Source organism: Oratosquilla oratoria, unplaced genomic scaffold, assembly GCF_046742065.1.
Source record: "Oratosquilla oratoria isolate Oo_2021 unplaced genomic scaffold, ASM4674206v1 SCAFFOLD57, whole genome shotgun sequence".
Lineage (NCBI taxonomy): Eukaryota > Metazoa > Arthropoda > Malacostraca > Stomatopoda > Squillidae > Oratosquilla > Oratosquilla oratoria.
In genome coordinates this window covers 96,250-117,294 of record NW_027467721.1, presented here as the reverse complement: position 1 = coordinate 117,294, position 21,045 = coordinate 96,250, and the positions used below count along the sequence as shown (strand labels likewise).

The 21,045-nt window shown below is 42.6% G+C and overlaps 1 protein-coding gene across 2 annotated transcripts in view; it reads right to left on the bottom strand.

Moving 5' to 3' along the window:
• Nucleotides 1–21,045, bottom strand: part of LOC143023738 (uncharacterized) — an 86,983-nt gene that overhangs the window by 22,489 nt on the left and 43,449 nt on the right. For both annotated transcript variants that reach the window (XM_076182340.1, XM_076182341.1), the window contains one exon: nt 1,339–1,495. In XM_076182340.1, the coding sequence (XP_076038455.1) occupies nt 1,339–1,495 (157 nt within the window). The remainder of the gene's footprint in view (nt 1–1,338; nt 1,496–21,045) is intronic.

Here is a 21,045-nt window from a genome sequence, read left to right as displayed (position 1 = left end):
GCCAGGAAGTTTTAGTTGGGGAGGCTAAGGGGGGGCTGAGCAAATTTTTGGGGGGCTAATAGTAATATGATAATACACATATATTATCCTCATTTCAGAAGGGGAGGGGGTTAATGGTAGGGCTAGCACTGATGGCTGATAAATCTTTAGCCCTGGCAATTAAAAAATCCACTTAATAAAATTATTTCAATGAGTGTTTTAAATTTTCAATTTGCTCATTTCAGTTGGGGGGCTAATGGGGGGCTGGCCACTTTTTTGAGGGGCTAAAGCCCCCCCCTGGCGCCGCCACTGCTCCGGTCCATGGCATCAGGGCCAGTTTAATTCACTAGGCCTACTAGGCCTATATAGGCCATCCTGCATGTCCATGGAATTTATAACAAGCCCTCTCTGACATAGGCATAGGCCTAAGCCTAACACATGCACATGATGCATGGAGTCAGAAAAAGTAAACTGCCTACGGTACCTCAAGCCTCCGGCGTTTATCAAACGCTGACCTCCTACTTTTCTTTTTTGGTTTCGGCGTGGAATGCTTTGTAGTAGCTGCAAAAATTGAGGGCACGGCATCAGGTTTTAGATGTCTCCTGGTCTTCTCCATAAATCCAATCGATAACGCTAGATTAATTTCGAAGCATTCCTCTTCGAAGTGGTCAGAGCAAAGTTTTGAAAACTTCAAAGGCTCCCACAGTTTGCCCGGTCTTTTGCCTGCTCTGTTCACCTTTCTATCCATTCCGATCGTCGGGCTGGCTCCGTAGGAAATTGAAAGAAACTCCTCCCACTTCCACTACCATTGTTGCAGCCTGCGGCAATGCAGTACACCATCATTATCACAATTTTGTGACAATAAAATTAAAAAAAATTGAGACACTCAAGAGACGACACACGACTGACAATGCAAAAGCGATACGATGCACTCTCAGAATAACAATATTGTTTGGCAACTGTGACGTCACGAACGCGGAATTCCCCAAACGTTCCCGAAGCGCATGGGTGGGTTGTTTCAAATAGCAGACGACGCAATGAGATGAAGACAAACAACTGTTTTTGCCAAATTTGATAAGATGTAGATGGTGGAATTATATAGAATACTGTCAGTATGCTTTTTTATGTACATTAAACTGTAAATACAAAAAGTTACGGAAGTCTTGATATCTGACCTTTAAACCACCATTCAGAAGAGACAGAACACCTGATACTATTTTTCAGTGAGTGACTCACAGGAAGAACTTAGAAGCATAGTCTGGAGGGTGCATGTGTCCTGCACAATTGTAGTTTAAAACCTTCAGCTACCCCTATATAAAATGTCCCACAAAAACATACAAGATGAAAATGAAAACATACCTTTAATGACATAATAGAGTAAATTTTCCCTCCTGGCCAAAGTAATGAGGGTTGCCCATGAACGAACCTCAGGCTCCAAAAGTCCACAAAGGCGATAAACAAAGGCAGTTGACATGAGACACTTGCAAGCTTCTTCACCTTCTTTCAATGCTGCTCCCTAATATAGCAGAGAAGACAAAAGACAGAGAGAAAAAAAAAATATATATATATATATATGTGTATACAAACACACAGTAGAGACAAAATTGAAAGGACTGCTATCAACAAGCATAGTGGGACATGGTCTATATAACCACTGGGCAAAAAATAGAACTGAAAAGGAAGGAGGAATTGTCATGATATTGACCAAAAAAGGTTTAAGTGTGACAAAGATTAGTAAAGGTCAAGACAATGTAGAAGTAATTACAATTAAAATTGCCAACAAAAAGAAGAAAAGCAGAAAATCTGAAGTAGTGTATGTACCACCAAAAACCCATGCATGGTCAGATAGCGAACATTCCAAATTATTGGAAAAAACAATAAAGGTACTAAATGAGTTACTGAAAGAGGGTGGAAACAGTAATCATGGGCAATTTTAATGCAAAAGACATAATTTGGAAAGAAATGATAGTTAAAGGGGGAGATGAACTTTGGAGAAACATTCTACTAGATATGGCCATCGAATACACCCTAACACAATGGGTTAAGGAAAATACTTGATATATGAGGAACCATCAAAACTAGACCTAATATTAACTTCTGAACCAGATATTGTGAACAGAATGGAGTATAAAACACCAATTGGTAAAAGTGACCATATACTAATAGAGTTCGAATTAAAAGAACAGAACAACATAGAAATGATAAACATAGAGAAGGAAGATTTATGTACAATAAAATGGACTTTGTAAAACTAAGGAAATTTTTCCAAAATGCAAATTGGGATAGGTTCTCTAATGAGGAAACAAATATGGAAGACAAATGGAACATATCTAAAGAAAAGTACAACGAAGGAATTAACAAATATGTACCAAAAAAAGAAACAAAAAGAGATTTATATAAAATGTTGGTTAAACAAAAGATGTAGTGAGGCTAAAGCCAGGAGAGATAAAGCCTGGATTTTTTTTTTTTTTAAAAGACAGGAAAACATCTAAATGGCATACATACATACATATACCAAAGGCTTTTTCCCCTTTACAAGGGAGGTGACCAAAAAGAAAAAGGCAAAAAAAAAACATTCCCACCCATTCCATCCCTAATACACTCCACTCCCCTTCACCCTCCCTCTTATCTTGGCACCTCCTGGATGGCACGTCATCCCTGCATCTTGTCCACTGCCCTGGGTCAGAGGCAGTGTCGCAAGACACAGCACATCCACAGCAAGGCTGCTTCATTAAATTGGCGACCCCCCTCTCTGTCCCATCATGCAGAAAAGGAGAAGACAGGGAGAAATCCCTTCGAGTTGTGTCAAAAGTTTCTCATACATACTACCTCACCTCCCATTCCCCCACCCATTCCACCTCATGCATCACACATCATATACAACCATTCTCCATTCACCCCTATCTTCTGTCCTCTCTCATCCTTCCTCAACAGACATTCCCCTTTTCCCCAAAGCCCCCTTCACCCCATCCATCCATCTCATCCTGGGTCGCCACCTCATGTTCTCTCCCTCCACATCTGCCTTCCATACCTCTTTTACTAGTCTTTCTTCACTCATTCTTTCCAAGTGTCCAAACCATCCCGATACTCGTTCATCCACCCTATATCACAACTCCCTTACCACCCCTGTTCTCCTCCTCACCTCCTTATTTCTCACTCTATCTAGCCTAGTAACCCCTATCATACTTCTCAGACACCTCATCTCAAACACATTCAAACTCCTTCTCTCTTATGCTCCATGTTTCTGCCCCAAACAGTGCTGTTGGCACAATCACTCCTTCATACAATCTCCTCTTAGCATCCATTCCCATATGTCTATTCCTCATTACACTTTTTAATCCACCAAGGCATTTACTTGCTTCTCTCAATCTACATTCTACCTCCACCTCTCCACCCTTTCCTGCCACATTTGCACCCAAGTATCTAAAACTATCCACTTCCTTCAATATATAAAAAACTTAAAAACATACGCAGGAAAGAAAAAAGAGAATATGAAATGGATATCATAGACAAATGTAAGGATCAACCGAAACTCTTTTACAGATATATAAATGACAAACTAAAGGATAAGCATGATATAGTAAAATTGCATGGAGACAAAGAATACATAGATGACACAGAGATGGCAGAAGCTATGACCAGACATTTCAGGTCTGTTTTTACAATTGAGAGCTCACAACCCTGGGAGGATGGACAACTAGGAAGTTCACCCATGATGAAGGAAATAAAAATAACACAAAGGGAAATATATACATACATATACCAAGGCTTTTTCCCCCTTCCAAGGGAGGTAGCCAGAAAGGGAAAGGCATAAAAACACTCCCACCCATTTCATCCCTAAATACACTCCACACCCCTCCCACCCTCCCTCTCATCTGAGCACCTCCTGGATGACGGGTCATCCCTGCACCCTGCCCACCGCCCTGGGTCAGAAAGGGAAATAAGAGACCAAAATAAGAGACCAAATAAAAAGTCTAGATGTCAGAAAGTCGCATGCACCAGATGGAATTGCAAATTGGATACCGAGTGTATAGATGAACTGACAGATAAACTACATAAGATAATAGACTTCTCACTAAAAAAGGGAAAGGTGCCACAAGATTGGAAAGATGCAAACATAGTACCAATACATAAAGGAGGAAATAGGGAAGATCCTACAAACTTTAGACCGGTGTCTCTCACAAGCACAGTGGCAAAAATATGCTAAAAGATTATCAGGAGCAGATGGACCAAATACTTGGAAGAAAACAAAATAATAAACCCCAAACAATTTGGTTTTAGAAGTGGAAGATCATGCACCACAAATCTAATCTGCTTTTACTTGAGACTAATTGAGATAATACAAGAAAGAGATAGATGGGCAGACTGCGCCTTCTTGGATTTGCAGAAAGCATTTGACAAGGTACCACACAAAAAATTAATAAGTAAAATTGAAAAAATAGGAGGAATTCAAGGCAAATGGTTGTAATGGGTGAAGGATTTCTTAACTGGGAGAAAAATGAGAATGGTACTTCGAGACAAAATTTTGAAATGGGATGATGTAAAAAGTGGCATCCCACAAGGCTCTGTTTTGGCTCCTTTAATGTTTGCCATATACATAAATGATATGGATGAAGGAGTAAATTGTTACATGAACTTTTTTGTTGATGATGCCAAATTACTCAAGAGAGTGAAAACAGAAGATTGTAGATCACTACAACATATATGTATATACCAAGGCTTTTTCCCCCTTACAAGGAAGGTAGCCAAAAAGGAAAAGGCATAAAATCATTCCCACCCATTCCATCCCTGAATACACTCCCAAACCCTTCCACCCTCCCTCTCATCTTAGCACCTCCCAGATGACGGGTCATCCCTGCACCTTGTCCACTACCCTGGGTCAGAAGCAGTGTCGGAAGACACAGCACATCCACAGTAGGGCCGCTTCATCAAATCGGCGACCCCCCCTCTCCGTCCCCCCATGCATAAAAGGAGAAGACGGGGAGAAATCCCTTTGGGCTGCGTCAAAATTTGCTCACACATACTACCTCAACCCCGTCCCCCCTGCCCATTCCACCTCATGCATCACATCATCCATATACAACCATTCTCCATTCACCCCTGTCTTCTGTCCTCTCCCGTCCTTCCTCAACAGACATTCCCCTCTTCCCCAAAGCCCCCTTCACCCCATCCATCCACCTCATCCTAGGACGTCCCTTCATGTTCACTCCCTCCACATCTGCCTTCCATACCTCTTTTACTAGTCTTTCTTCACTCATTCTTTCTATGTGTCCAAACCATCCTAATACTCTTTCATCAACCCTATCTCCCAACCTCCTTTCCACCCGTTTTCCTCCTCACCTCCTCATTTCTCACTCTATCCAGCCTAGTAACCCTCATCATACTTCTCAGACACCTCATCTCAAACACATTCAAACTCCTTCTTTCTTCCTCTCTTATGTTCCATGTTTCTGCCCCATACAGTGCTGTTGGCACAATCACTCCTTCATATAGTCTCCTCTTAGCATCCATTCCCAAACGTCTATTCCTCATTACACTCTACAATCCACAAAGGTATTTACTCGCTTCTCTCAATCTACATTCTACCTCCACCTTCACTCCACCTTTTCCTGCCACATTTGCACCCAAGTATCTAAAACTATCCACTTCCTCCAGTCGCTCTCCCTTAATGCTCACTTCCAGTCTACTGCCACTTTCACCCCTTGTACATCTCATCACCTTACTTTTACCCACATTTATCTTCAGCTTTCTTCTATCACACACTCTCCCAAACTCTGTCACCAACTTCCTCAATCCCTCCTCCGATCCTGCTACAAGCGCAGTGTTGTTCGCAAACAACAGCTGGCTCACCTCCCACTTTTCTCCATTTTCTTTAACCATCTCCAATCCCTGACCCAACCCTTGCATTTACCTCTCTCACTACCCCATCCTTGTATAAATTGAACAGCCAGGGTGACATAACGCATCCTTGACAAAGTCCCACCTTTACCTCGAACCACTCACTCTCTCCATTTCCAATCCTAACACAAGCTCTACTACTCTCATAAAAACTCTTGACAGCTCCTAGAAACTTTCCTCCTATCCCGTTTATCCGCAAAACCTCCCACAGTGCCTTTCTGTCTACCCTGTCGTAAGCCTTTTCCAGATCCATAAAGGCCCAAAAAACATACTTCCCCTTTCCTATAGCTTTCTCACATATCTGTCTTACCACAAAAATCTGATCTACACAACCTCTACCTGTCCTAAATCCACTGTTCCTCACTAATTACTCCCTCTGTTCCTCTCCTAATCCTCTCAATCAAGATCCTCCCATAAGCCTTCCCAACTACACTTAACAAGCTAATCCCTCTGAAACTACTACATTCACACTTGTCCCCTTTCCCCTTGTAAAGTGGAACTATACAGGCACTCCTCCAGTCCTCCGGCACTCTACCCTCTCTCCAGCAAACATTGAATAACCTCACCAGCCACTCCACCACCACTGTACCTCCTTTTTTTAGACATTCTGCATGGCATCCATCCACACCAGGTGCCTTACCTACTTTCATCATCTTAACAACTGCCTTCACTTCATCCTTCCTTATTTATCCTCCATTTTCCTCACTCATCACTCTCATTTTCTTAGCATTTCCTACTGCAGCTATCTTTCACCTCCCTATCCTACTTCACATTTAGCAACTCCCTAAAATATTCTGCCCATCTTCCCCTTACTGCCTTCTCTTCTATTATCATCTCTCCATCTGCACCTTTTACCTTTTCTTCTCTACTTGATTCACCTGCTCTTCCTCTCTTAATTTCTTTCCAAAACATCTTTTTATTGCTTTCAAAATTATCTGTCGTACTCTTACCCCATTTCACATCTGCTTTCCTCTTTGCCTCCTTTACCTTTTGCTTTACTTCTCTTTTCTTTTCTTTGTACCTCTCATATGACTCCCTCGTCCTATTTTGTAACCAATCTGTGAAAGCTCGCTTTTTCTCTTCTACAACCTTCTTCATTTCCTCATCCCACCATTCACTACCCTTTCTTCTATTTCCTCCTGTCCTTCTTGTTCCACACACCATCTTTGCACACTTTGTGACTCCCTCCTTGAACCATCCCCATTCCTCCTCCACACCTACCTCTACTCTATCCTTCACTCCTCCTTCAGCTTCTTCTTGTACTCCTTCTCCTTTTCCTTTTCATTTAAAGAGTTCACTCTAAGCACCTCCCTACCTTTTGTCCTTTTCCTCTTCCTCCATCTATCCTCCACTCTCAACTTACCTTCCACCAAAAAATGATCTGATATGCCCCCACCCTCTCCCCTCAGCACATGTACATCCTTAACTCTTCCTATCATAATCCTATTTACCACTACATAGTCCATTAACGCTCTATCTACCACCCTTCCATCCACCACCCTCTCCCATGTGTACTTATGCTTGACTTTCTTCCGAAACACTGTATTTGCTATCATCAACTCTCTTTCTAGACACATTTCCACCATCAACTCTCCACTACGATTCTCTCCTGGAACTCCACATTTCCCAACCACTCCATCAATTGGATCATTTCCTACCCTAGCATTAAGGTCTCCCAGTACTATTACATTGATATTTCTCCCTAAATCCTCTATGCACTCATTTAAATCTATCCAAAAGGCCTCCCTTTCTTCTACGCTCTTCTCACTGCCAGGCCCATATGCACTTACAAAGACCCACATCTCCTCTCCCAGTTTCACCTTCATCCACATTATCCTTGAGGAAACCTCCTTCCACTCCACTACACATTTACCTATCTCTTCACTTACTAGAATAGCCACCCCTTCTCTCCCTCGCCCTCTCTTCACTCCTGATAACCTCCCAATTACACTCCCAAACTTACACTCGCCTTTCCCTTTCAGCTTAAGTTTCACCCAAAGCCAACACATCCATCTTTCTTCTCACAAACATACTACCTATCTCTTCCCTTTTACTCTCATCTGTACCACATCCACGCACATTAAAAGACCCAAACCTTAGGGTGCTGGTCAGAAAACTCCCACACCCTCTTATGCCTTTGCTTTTTCTTTTAGGAATGTCCCCTGTGGGGCTACTAGGAGAAGGATGCCTAGTTCCAATCCCCGTCCCTTTCTTCTCGCCTCTTACGATCCAAGTGGAATTACTTGGTGGCAGTATTCTTTTCCCCCACCACAGGGAAGGTAGGCGAAAAAGAAAATGAATATTCAGAGAAATTGTACAGGACAGTAACAAGGGGTGGGGACAGCATAACGGAGGGACAGTCGTAGTATAAAAGTGTCATAATTTCTCTATGAACAGAGTTTTCCTCTATCACAGTCAAAATAACATGCAGCCAATACCCCAGACGGTGAATTTTGATAACCATAGAAAATATGATGAAGCCAGTTTACAGAGTATGGGGGTCACACAGGTACAACTACAATATATATAATCAAGACGCCAACATTGGCATCCTCACGTACCCACTTGCTCCTCATGACGCCTACGTAGGCATCATCATATCGAAGGGGTTAACAATTGAATCCCCTTTTGTTAAAAAATTCACGTCACGCCACACTTCACGTCACACATCATGTCACATCCCGACATCACATCATGACATCACATCACATCACGTCACTTCAATTTCACGTCACATTCTCTTCTCGACCCCAGTCTAACCCACTTAGTGATTTTAATCTCTGGTTTATGTTCTTGCCAATTGATTTTCTGTTATTAGGCCTGAACGTTTACGCTATTTTTGGTTTCCAGCTTGGAGCCACGGGGCTTCGGGCTTACTTGTCTGACGAGTCCACCTTTCGTGGATCTCCAGCCTGCTTTCTCTACGTCGCCTCATTACAAGACAATCTTCAATCTCTTATGAAATATCTTGTTAATACCTCATTAAGAATTATATATATATATATTTTTGTGTTTCCACATGCTATTTTCTTGTTACTCCTTTCTATACTTTGTACTTCATCCATATTGCGAACGAGTGGTCCTCGGTCATGACAGAACTGGTGCCCAGAGCTCTGCAAAAGTACCTACTACTGTGAATTTTACTTATTACCCTAAATTGCTCCAGTGGGTCTATAATGACCTAACATTCTTTCAATCTCCTCCCACTGTGTCTATCCGAGCCTCGCGACAATTCAACTCGTCACCATCACAACCACCTTTATTGATGTTTCTCCGACTGTTTTATGTATATGTTTATCTGGCGACATGTCTTTGGTGATGATTCCTCCTAGGTCCCTTTCAGAATTTACTTTCTTTACTTCTTTTCCATCAATTTTATACTGTCCTGATATTCTCTTCTTGCTTTTTCAAAATTCAATTATACTGTACTTCTTGATGTTGAATTCTACCTCCCATCTCTTCTCCACTCTGAGACTTTGTTCAGATCACTCTGTAATGAGTCACAGTCTATTTCTGAGTTTATTCTCTTTAATAATTTTGCGTCATCCACAAAGCAGTTTATGTAACTTTCATTGCCTTCGTCCATGTCATTTACATATATAGCAAACATTATCAGAGCTAGTACTGACCCCTGTGGGACGCCACTACTCATTTCTTCTCATTTTGAATATTTGTCTCTGAGCACCACTCTCATTTTTCTTCCTTGTAGGAAGTCCTCTATCCAATTCAATAGTTTTCCATGTATGCCTCCTATTGTTTCCAGTTTATATAGCAATTTTCTGTGTGGTACTTTATCAAATGCCTTTTGTAAGTCCTGGAAGGCAGTCTCCCCAGCCATCCCTTTCTTGCAATATATCTATTAATCTTGAATAGAAACAAATTAAATTAGTAGTACATGATCTTCCTTGTCTGAATCCAAACTGCCTCGGATTCAGTATATCATTCTCTCCCAGATATTTTGTCCATCTATCTTTGATGATTCTCTCACAAATTCTAACTATCTAAAAGCCAATACCCCTGTCAGGGGTACTGGCTGCATGTTATTATGGCAAAGTAGCATGCAGGGTAGCTGCATGTTGTTATGACAAAGTAGCATGCAGTTGATACTTTAGGGTCTATATGGGGCGCCCCTATGGACCAGAGCCATACATCATTTTGTCTGTGATAGAGGAAGACTCTGCTCACAGAAAAATTATGAAACTTTTACTACTGCTACTGTCCCTCCGTTATGCTGTCCCCGAACCCCTTGTTGCTGTCCCATAGCATTTCTCTGAATTTCATTTCCTTGTTTCACCTACCCTGTGATGGGGGGAAAAGAATGCTGCCACCAACTATTTCCACTTGGATCATAAGAGGCGAGAAAAACGGGACAGGGATTGGGACCAGGCATCCTTCTCCTTGTAGCCCCACAGGGGACATTCCTAAAAAATGAAAAAGCATAAGAGGGTCTAGGAGTCTTTTAACCACTTCACTCCGGACTTAAATCTCGCGGGCAGCAGCCAATGCCAGCCGTACGACGTGTCGTAATAATACTCGCATCATAAAATATAGTCACCGCTTATATCGATCGTTCTCTCTTTCACCCGCAAATTTTGAAAACCACAGAGAATGGGATTCAGGGCACATTTGGAAGAATGTAAAAACACAGGGGCGACTACAATAAATATAATCAAGACGCCGATATGGCAGCGTCGCGAATCCACTTGCTCCTCATGACGCCTACGTGTGCGGCACCGTATGGAAGGGGTTAATGTGCGTGGATGTGGTACAGATGAGAGTAAAAGGGAAGAGATAGGTAATATGTTTGTGAGAAGATGGATATGTTGGCTTTGAATGAAACTAAGTTGAGAGGGAAGGGCGAGTGTGAGTTTGGGAGTGTAATTGGGAGGTTATCAGGAGTGAAAAGAGGGCGAAGGAGAGAAGGGGTGGCTATACTAGCAAGTGAAGAGATAGGTAAACATGTAGTGGAGTGGAAGGAGGTTTCCTCAGGGATAATGTGGATGAAGGTGAAACTGGGAGAGGAGATGTGGGTTTTTGTAAGTGCATATGGGCCTGGTAGTGAGAAGAGTGTAGGAGAAAGGGAGGCTTTTTGGATAGATTTAAATGAGTGCATAGAGGGATTAGGGAGGAACGTCAATGTAGTAGGATTGGGAGACCTTAACCCCTTCGATACGATGAGACCTACGTAGGCGTCATGAGGAGCAAGTGGGTACGCAAGGATGCCGATGTCAGCGTCTTGATTATATTTCTTGTAGTTGTACCTGTGTGACCCCCATACTCTGTAAACTGGCTTCATCATATTTTCTATGGTTATCAAAATTCACGGGTGAAAGAGAGAACGAGTAATACAGCAATGACTTTATTTTTTATAATGCGACTATTATGATGCAACATCGCACGTCAGGCAGCTAATGCTGGCTGCGAGATTTTGGCCCGGAGTGAAGGGGTTAATGCTAGGGTAGGAAATGAACCAATTCACGGAGTGGTTGGGAAATGTGGAGTTCCAGGAAAGAATTGTAGTGGAGAGTTGATGTTGGAAATGTGTGTAGAAACAGAGCTGATGATAGCAAATACAGTGTTTCGGAAGAAAGTCAAGCATAAGTACACATGGGAGAGGGTGATGGATGGAAGGGTGGTAGATAGAGGGTTAATGGACTATGTAGTGGTAGACAGTAGTATAATAGGAAGAGTTAAGGATGTACATGTGCTAAGGGGTGAGAGTGGGGGAATATCAGATCATTTTTTGGAAGGTAAGTTGAGAGTGGAGGATAGATGGAGAAAGAGGAAAAGGACAGAAGGTAGGGAGGTGCTTAGAGTGAACTCTTTAAATGAAAAGGAAAAGGAGAAAGAGTACAAGAAGAAACTGAGAGAGGAGTGGGAGGGAGTGAAGGATAGAGTAGAGCTAGGAGTGGAGGAGGAATGGGGATGGTTCAAGGAGGGATTCACAAAGTGTGCAAAGTTGGTGTGTGGAACAAGAAGGACGGGAGGAAATAGAAGGAAGGGTAGTGAATGGTGGGATGAGGAAACAAAGAAGGTTGCAGAAGAGAAGAAGTGAGCTTTCACACATTGGTTACATAATAGGATGAGGGAGTCTTATGAGAGGTACAAAGAAAAGAAAAGAGAAGTAAAGCAAAAGGTAAAGGAGGCAAAGAGGAGAGCAGATGTGAAATGGGGTAAGAGTACGACAGATAATTTTGAAAGCAATAAAAAAATGTTTTGGAAAGAAATTAAGAGTGGAAGAAGAGGCAAATCAAGTAGAGAAGAAAAGGTAAAAGGTGCAGATGGAGAGATGATGATGGAAGAGAAGGCAGTAAGGGGAAGATGGGCAGAGTATTTTAGGGAGTTGCTAAATGTGAAGGAGGATAGGGAGGTGAAAGATAGTTGCAGTGGGAAGTGCTGAGAAAATGACCATGATGAGTGAGGAAAATGGAGGAGAAATAAGGAAGGATGAAGTGAAGGCAGTTGTTAAAACGATGAGAGCAGGTAAGGCACCTGGTGTGGATGGATGCCATACAGAATGTCTAAAAAAAGGAGGTACAGTGATGGTGGACTGGCTGGTGAGATTATTTAATGTTTGCTGGAGAGAGGGTAGAGTGCCGGAGGACTGGGAGTGCCTGTATAGTTCCACTTTACAAGGGAAAAGGGGACAAGTGTGAATGTAGTAGTTTCAGAGGGATCAGCTTGTTAAGTGTAGTTGGAAAGGCGTAGGGGGGGATCTTGATTGAGAGGATTAGGAGAGTAACAGAGGGAGTAATTGGTGAGGAACAGTGTGGATTTAGGATGGGTAGAGGTTGTGTAGATCAGATTTTTGTGGTAAGACAGATATGTGAGACAGCTATAGGAAAAGGTAAGGATGTTTTTTGGGCTTTTATGGATCTGGAAAAGGCTTATGACAGGGTAGACAGGAAGGCACTGTGGGAGGTTTTGCAGATATATAGGATAGGAGGAAAGCTTCTAGGAGCTGTCAAGAGTTTTTATGAGAGTAGTAGAGCATGTGTCAGGATTAGAAATGGAGAGAGTGAGTGGTTCGAGGTAAAGGTGGGACTTCGTCAGGGATGTGTTATGTTGCCCTGGCTGTTCAACTTATACATGGATGTGGTGGTGCGAGAGGTACTGTATTTTTCGGACCATAAGGCGCGGGCAAAATCCCTAAAATCAGCCAAAATTGGGTGGTGCGCCTTATGTGTGGCTTCATTGCAAAAAAATGTCTCAGACAGTGACGTACTATTTTCACACATTTCGTAGCTAGCCTGCCGACGGCGACAGTGCATAGGCCTAGCAAAAGTTACAACCAAGTTATAACCAAGATGCATGTATCTTGACAAGAAAATTGCGAAAACTTCGACAGTTTTCGAGTCCATGCCACCGCATACATTCACGCTGACATGGCTATGACATGATAGCGTCCACAACACAGACAGCCATTTTGCATTGGTCTAGTCTGGCTCCACTCAGACTGTACTCATTTTGGTATTTTTTTAGTTTCGACCATGGGCGCAATATAGCAATAGAAAATTATTAATTTTGTAAATTAAAATGTATCAACGTAATATACAATTCTGTGGCATAGGAACTTTGTATACCCTGCAAGCTGAGAGAGTGGTTGAAAAGCCCGCCAACGTCTCTCATGGCGACGACGAGGACGAGCCGGATGACATAATTTGCAGGTAACAAACATGGCGTACCATTCGTCCGACAAGACTTCGTTACTTACGAAATCTGTTTTAGTACCTTTTTTGTTTTTTATTTCCACTCACAAAATTGCATATTACGTTGATACATTATAATTTACAAATTCAATAATTAATTTTCTATTGCTATATTGCGCCCATGGTCGAACTAAAAATTTACCTTCATTTGTAATCTTGTGTTTTTAAGTGAATAGAGAATTCCGGGAATAAAACTGCTAATGTTGGCTTTATTCTCCACAATTCCCATAACGTGTTTATGTTGTTTTTTAGGGGTATTGGCAGGGCAGACCGTCTATGGAGGTGGTCTGATTTCACTGACCAAAATAAAAAAAAATATATCATTTATTTTTGTAATTTTGCTAAATCCCAACCGATTTTTCTCATTCAACAACGAAAATGTTCAGTTCTGAATGCACTCACATATGCATGATTATCCGATGACGAGACCAGTTGCGCTTTATGGTCAGGTGCACCTTATGTAAGGACGGGGAATAGCAAATTACGGGTGCGCCTTATGGTACGAAGCGCCTTATGGTCCGAACAATACGGTAAATGAAAGGGTGGTGGGACGGAGATGTTGAAAGAAAATGGAAAAAAGTGGGAGGTGAGCCAGCTGTTGTTTGCCGACAACACTGCACTTGTAGCAGGATCAGAGAGATTGAGAATGTTGGTGACAGAGTTTGGGAGTGTATGAAAGAAGAAAGTCGAAGATAAATGTGGGTAAAATTAAGGTGATGAGATGTACAAGGGGTGAAAGTGGCACCAGACTGGAAGTGAGCATTAAGGGAGAGCGAATGGAGGAAGTGGATAGTTTTAGATACTTGGGTGCAAATGTGGCAGGAAAGGGAGGAGTGGAGGTAGAATGTAGATTGAGAGACGCAAGTAAATTCCTTGGTGGATTAAAAAGTGTAATGAGGAATAGACATATGGGAATGGAGGCTAAGAGGAGACTGTATGAAAGTGATTGTGCCAACAGCACTGTATGGGGCAGAAACATGGAACATAAGAGAGGAAGAGAGAAGGAGTCTGAATGTGTTTGTGATGAGGTGTCTGAGAAGTATGATGGGGGTTACTTGGCTGGATAGAGTGAGAAATGAGGAGGTGAGGAGGAGAACAGGGGTGGAAAGGGAGTTGGCAGATAGGGTTGATGAAAGAGTATTAGGATGGTTTGGACACATGGAAAGAATGAGTGAAGAAAGACTAGTAAAAGAGGTATGGAAGGCAGATGTGGAGGGTGTGAACATGAGGGATCGTCCTAGGATGAGATGGATTGATGGGGTGAAGGGGGCTTTGGGGAAGAGGGGAATGTGTTGATGAAGGATTAGAGACAGAAAATGGGTGAAGGGAGAATGGTTGTATATGGATGGTGTTGTGATGCATGAGGTGGAATGGGTGGGGCATGAGGGATGAGGTAGTGTTAGAAAAATTTGACGCAACCCAAAGGGATTTCTCCCCGTCTTCTCCTTTTCTGCATGGGGGGATGGAGAGGGAGGGTCAACAATTTAATGAAGCGGCCTTACTGTGGATGTGCTGTATCTTGCGACACTGCCTCTGACCCAGGGCAGTGGACAAGGTGCAGGGATGACCCGTTATCCAGGAAGCGCCAAGATAAGAGGGAGGGTGGAGGGGAGTGGAGTGTATTTAGGGATGGAACGAATGGGAATGGTTTTTATGCCTTTTTCTTTTTGGCTACCTCCCTTGTATGGGGAGGTATATGTATGTATGTACTCGTTTAGGGACACCAGTCTATAATTTGTTGGGTCTTCCTTATTTCCCCCTTTATATATTGGCACTATATTGGCATTTTTCCAGTCTCCTGGTAGTTTTCCTTCTTTGAGTGAGCATTCAATTATTTTGTATATTTTTCCTGTTAGTTCATCTATACATTCCTTCAGTATCCTGTTTGCAACTATGTCCAGGCCGTGTGATTTGTTAACGTCTAGCTTTAATATTTGATTCCTTATTTCATACTGAGTAATATTTAATTTCTTCAATGAAGGAAATCTTAGTTCAATTCTTTGATCACAGTTTTGTAGATTTTTTTCCTTTGGTGAATACAGATTTGAAATGTTTGTTCATAATATCTGCCATTTCTATATCTTCTGTGTATTCTCTGTTACCTTGATGTAATTTAAGTATTTCCTGTTTAATTTTTAGCTTGCAATTTACAGATCTGTAAAATAAATTGGGTTGATCTTTACATTTGTCTATTATGTCCTTTTCATAATTTCTCTTTTCTTCTCTACATACATACATATACCAAGGCTTTTTCCCCCTTACAAGGGAGGTAGCCAAAAAGAAAAAGGCATAAAAACCATTCTCACCCATTCCATCCCTAAATACACTTCACTCCCCTCCACCCTCTACCCTCCCTCTTATCTTGGCACCTCCTGGATGATGGGTCATCCCTGGATCTTGTCCACTGCTCTGGGTCAGAAGCAGTGTCATAAGACACAGCACATCCACAGCAAGACCACTTCATTAAATCGGCAAACCCCCCCTCTCTGTCCCCTCATGCAGAAAAAGAGAAGACGGGGTGAAATTTCTTCAGGCTGTGTCAAATTTTTCTCACACATACTACCTCACCCCCCATCCCCCTACCCATTCCAACTCATGCATCACAACATCATCCATATACAACCATTCTCTACATACATACATATACCAAAGGCTTTTTCCCCCTTACACGGGGGGTAGCCAAAAAGAAAAAGGCATAGAAATCACTCCCACCCATTTTATTTCCCATATATTCCACTCTCCTCCACCCCCTCCCTCCCTCCTATCTTGGCACCTCCTGGATGACGGGTCATCCCTGCATCCTGTCCACTGCCCTGGGTCAGAAGCAGTGTCACAAGACACAGCACATCCACAGCAAGGCCGCTCCATAAAATTTGGCGGCCCCCCCCACTCTCTGTCCCCTTCTGCAGAACAGGAGAAGACGGGGAGAAATCCCTTCAGGCTGCGTCAAATTTTTTTCATACATTCGGCGGCCCCCCCCTCTCCGTCCCCTTCTGCAGAAAAGGAGAAGACGGGGAGAAATCCCTTCAGGCTGCGTCAGATTTTTTTCATACATACTTCCTCACCCCCATCCCCCACCCACTCCCCCTCATGCATCACAGCCTCATCTGTACACAACCCTTTTCCATTCACCCCTATCTTCTGTCCTCTCCCGTCCTTCCTCTACATTCCTCTCTTTTGTAAAGCCCCTTTCACCCCATCCATCCATCTCATCCTAGGACGCCACCTCATATTCACTCCTTCCACACTTCTTTTACTAATCTTTCTTCACTCATTCTTTCCATGTGTCCAAACCATCCTAATACTCTTTCATCAACCCTATCTCCCAGCTCCCTTTCCACCCGTTCTCCTCACCTCCACATTTCTCACTCTATCTAGCATAGTAACCCCTATCATACTTCTCAGACATTTCATCTCAAACACATTCAAACTCCTTCTCTCTTCCTCTCTCATGTTCCTTGTTTCTGCCCCGTACATTGCTGTTGGCACAATCACTCCTTCATATAACCTCCTCTTAGCATCCATTCCCAGATGTCTATTTCTCATTACACTTATTAATCCATCAAGGCATTTACTCGCTTCTCTCAATCTACATTCTACCTCCACCCCCACTCCTCCCTTTCCTGTCACATTCGCAGCCAAGTATCTAAAACTATCCACTTCCTCCAGTTTCTCACCCTTAATGCTCACTTCCAGCATACTGTCACTCTCTCCCCTAATACATCTCATCGCCTTACTTTTGCCCACATTTATCTTCAGCTTCCTTCTTTCACACACCTTCTCAAACTCTGTCACTAACTTCCTGAATCCCTCCCCTGATCCTGCTACAAGCGCAGTGTCATCAGCAAACAACAACTGGCTCACCTCCCACTTTTCTCCATTTTCTTTAATCATCTCCAACCCCTGACCCACTACCCTTGGATTCACCTCTCACACCACCCCATCCATGTTTGGATTGAACAGCCAGGGCGACATAACACATCCCTGATGAAGTCCCACCTTTACCTCAAACCATTCACTCTCTCCATTTCTAATCCTAACACAAGCTCTACTACTCTCATAAAAACTCTTGACTGCTCTTAACAGCTTTCCTCCTATCCCATATATCTGCAGTACCTCCCACAGTGCCTTTCTGTCTACCCTGTCATAGGCCTTTTCCACATCCATAAAAGCCCAGAAAACATCCTTACCTTTTCCTATAGCTTTCTCACATATCTGTCTTACCACAAAAATCTGATCTACGCATCCCCTACCTGTCCTAAAACCACACTGTTCCTCACCAATTACTCCCTCTGTTCCTCTCCTAATCCTTTCAATCAAGATCCTCCCATAAGCCTTCCCAACTATACTCAACAAGCTGATCCCTCTGTAACTACTACACTCACAATTGTCCCCCTTTCCTTTGTAAAGCGGAACTAAACAGGCACTACTCCAGCCCTCCGACACTCTACCCTCTCTTAAACAAACATTAAATAACCTCACCAGCCAGTCCACCATAACTGTACCTCCTTTCTTCAGACATTCTGCATGGCATCCATCCAACCCAGGTGCCTTACCTGCTCTCATCATCTTAACAGCTGCTTTCACTTCATCCTTCCCTATTTCTCCTCCATTTTCCTCACTCATCACTCTCATTTTCTTAGCGCTTCCCACTGCAACTACCTTTCCCTCCCTATCTTCCTTCACATTTAGCAACTCCCCAAAATATTCTGCCCACTTTCCTCTCACTGCCTTCTCTTCCATTATCATCTGTCCATCAGCACCTTTTACCTTTTGTTCTCTACTTGATTCGCCTCCTCTTCCTCTTTTAATTTCCTTCCAAAACATCTTTTTATTACTTTCAAAATTTTCTGTCATACTCTCTCCCCATTTCACATCTGCTCTCCTCTTTGTTTCCTTTATCTTATGCTTAACTTCCTTTCTCTTTACTTTGTACCTCTCATAAGATTCCCTCATCCTAATTTGTAGCCAATCTATGAATGCCTGCTTCTTCTCTTTTACACCCTTCTTTGCTTCCTCATCCCACCACTCACTACCATTCCTTCTATTTCCTCCCGCCCTCCTTGTTCCACACACCATCTTTGCACACCTTATGACTCCCTCCTTGAACCATCCCCATTCCTCCTCCACTCCTAGTTCTACTCTATCCTTTACTCTCTCCCACTCCTCTCTCAACTTCTTATACTCATTCTCCTTTTTTTCCTCATTTAAGAAGTTCACTCTAAGTACCTCCCTACCTTCTGTCCTTTTCCTCTTTCTCCACCTATTCTCCACTCTCAATTTACCTTCCACCAGGAAATGATCCGATATTCCCCCACTCTCTCCCCTTAGAACATGTACATCCTTAACTCTTCCTACCATACTCCTGGTCACCACTATATAGTCCATTAACGCTCTATCTGCCACCCTTCCATCCACCACCCTCTCCCATGTGTACTTATGCTTGACTTTCTTCTTAAACACTGTATTTGCTATTATCAACTCTCAAGACACATCACCATCAATTCTCCACTACAATTTTTACCTGGAACTCCATACTTCCCAATCAATCTGTCAATTGGTTCATTTCCTACCCAAGCATTTAGGTCTCCCAATACAACTACATTGACATTTCTCCCTAATCCCTCTATGCACTCATTTATATCTACCCAAAAAGCCTCCCTTTCCTCTACGCTCTTCTCACTACCAGGCCCATACATACTTACAAAAACCCACATCTCCTTTCCCAGCTTCAACTTCATCCACATCAACTTTGATGACACCTCCTTCTGCTCCACTACCCGCTTACTTATCTCTTCACTTACTAGTATAGCCACCCCTTCTCTCCCTCGTCCCCTCTTCACTCCTGAGTACCTCCCAGCTACACTCCCAAACTCACAGTTGCCCTTTCCTTTCATTTTAGTTTCACTCAAAGCCAGCTCATCCATCTTTCTTCTCACAAACATACTGCCTATCTCATCCCTTTTACTCTCATCTGTACCACATCCATGCACATTAAAAGACCCAAACCTTAGGGTACTGGTTGGAAAGCTCCCAGACCCTCTTATGCCTTTTTTTTTTTTTTTTTTTTTAGGAATATCCCCTTTTGGGGCTATAGGTAGTAAAACTCCTAATCCCATCCCCCGTCCCTTTTTTGTCGCCTTTTACGACATCAGTGGAAATACTTGGTGGCAGTATTCTTTTGCCCCCACCACAGGGTAGGTAGGTGAAAAAAGGAAATGAATATTCAGAGAAATGGTACAGGACAGTAACAAGGGGTTGGGGGACAGCATAACGGAGGGACAGTTGTAGTATAAAAGTGTCATCATTTCTCTATGTACAGAGTTTTCCTCTATCACAGACAAAATGATGTGTGGCTCTGGTCCATAGGGGCACCTCATATAGACCCTAAAGTATCAATTGCATGCTACTCTGCCACAATAACATGCAGCCAATACCCCAGACGGGGATTCTCTACAAATGATTAATGGAAATTATACACCAAACTAAGAAATGAATATGTAAAAATATGTATTCTCTACATATTTTTATATATTAATTTCTTAGTTTGGTGTATAATGTCCATCTCATTTTTTTTTTCACCTTTTCCAGGCTTTATCTCTTCTGTATTTTGCCTCACTGCACTTTTTATTATACATATACCACAGGCTTTTTCCCCCTTACAAGGGAGGTAGCCAAAAAGAAAAAGGTATAAAAACCATTCCCACCCATTCCATCCCTAAATACACTCCACTCCCCTCCACCCTCCCTCTTATCTTAGCACCTCCTGGATGACAGGTCATTCCTGCACCTTGTCCACTGCCCTGGGTCAGAGGCAGTGTTGCAAGACACAGCACATCCACAGCAAGGCCGCTTCATTAAATTGGTGACCCCCCTCTCCGTCCCATCATGCAGAAAAGGAGAAGACTGGGAGTCCCTTCGGGCTGCATCAAATTTTTCTCACACATACTACCTCACCCCCCATCCCCCCACCATTCCACCTCATGCATCACAACACCATATACAACCATTCTCCATTCACCCATTTTCTGTCCTCTCTCGTCCTTCCTCCACAGACATTCCCCTCTTCCCCAAAGCCCCTTTCACCCCATCCTAGGTCGCCCCCTCATGTTCACTCCCTCCACATCTGCTTTCCATGCCTCATTTACAAGTCTTTCTTCACTCATTCTTTCCATGTGTCCAAACCTTATTATACCAGGATTTTATATATACCCTTTACTGTTTTTATCGAGGTACATACTTATCCACTCCATTACAGATTTCCTTCCAAACTGTCAATTTCTCTTCTACCTTTGTTTCTTCATTATTAAATTTTTCCCAATTTGATTCATGAAAGAATTTTCTAAGTTTCTTAAAATCTGTTTTGTTATACATTAGTCTTCCTTTTCTGTGTTTTTCATTAATTTCTATATTTGTTTCTTCAGTTAATTGGTGTCTTGTATTCGATTTTGTCCACAAT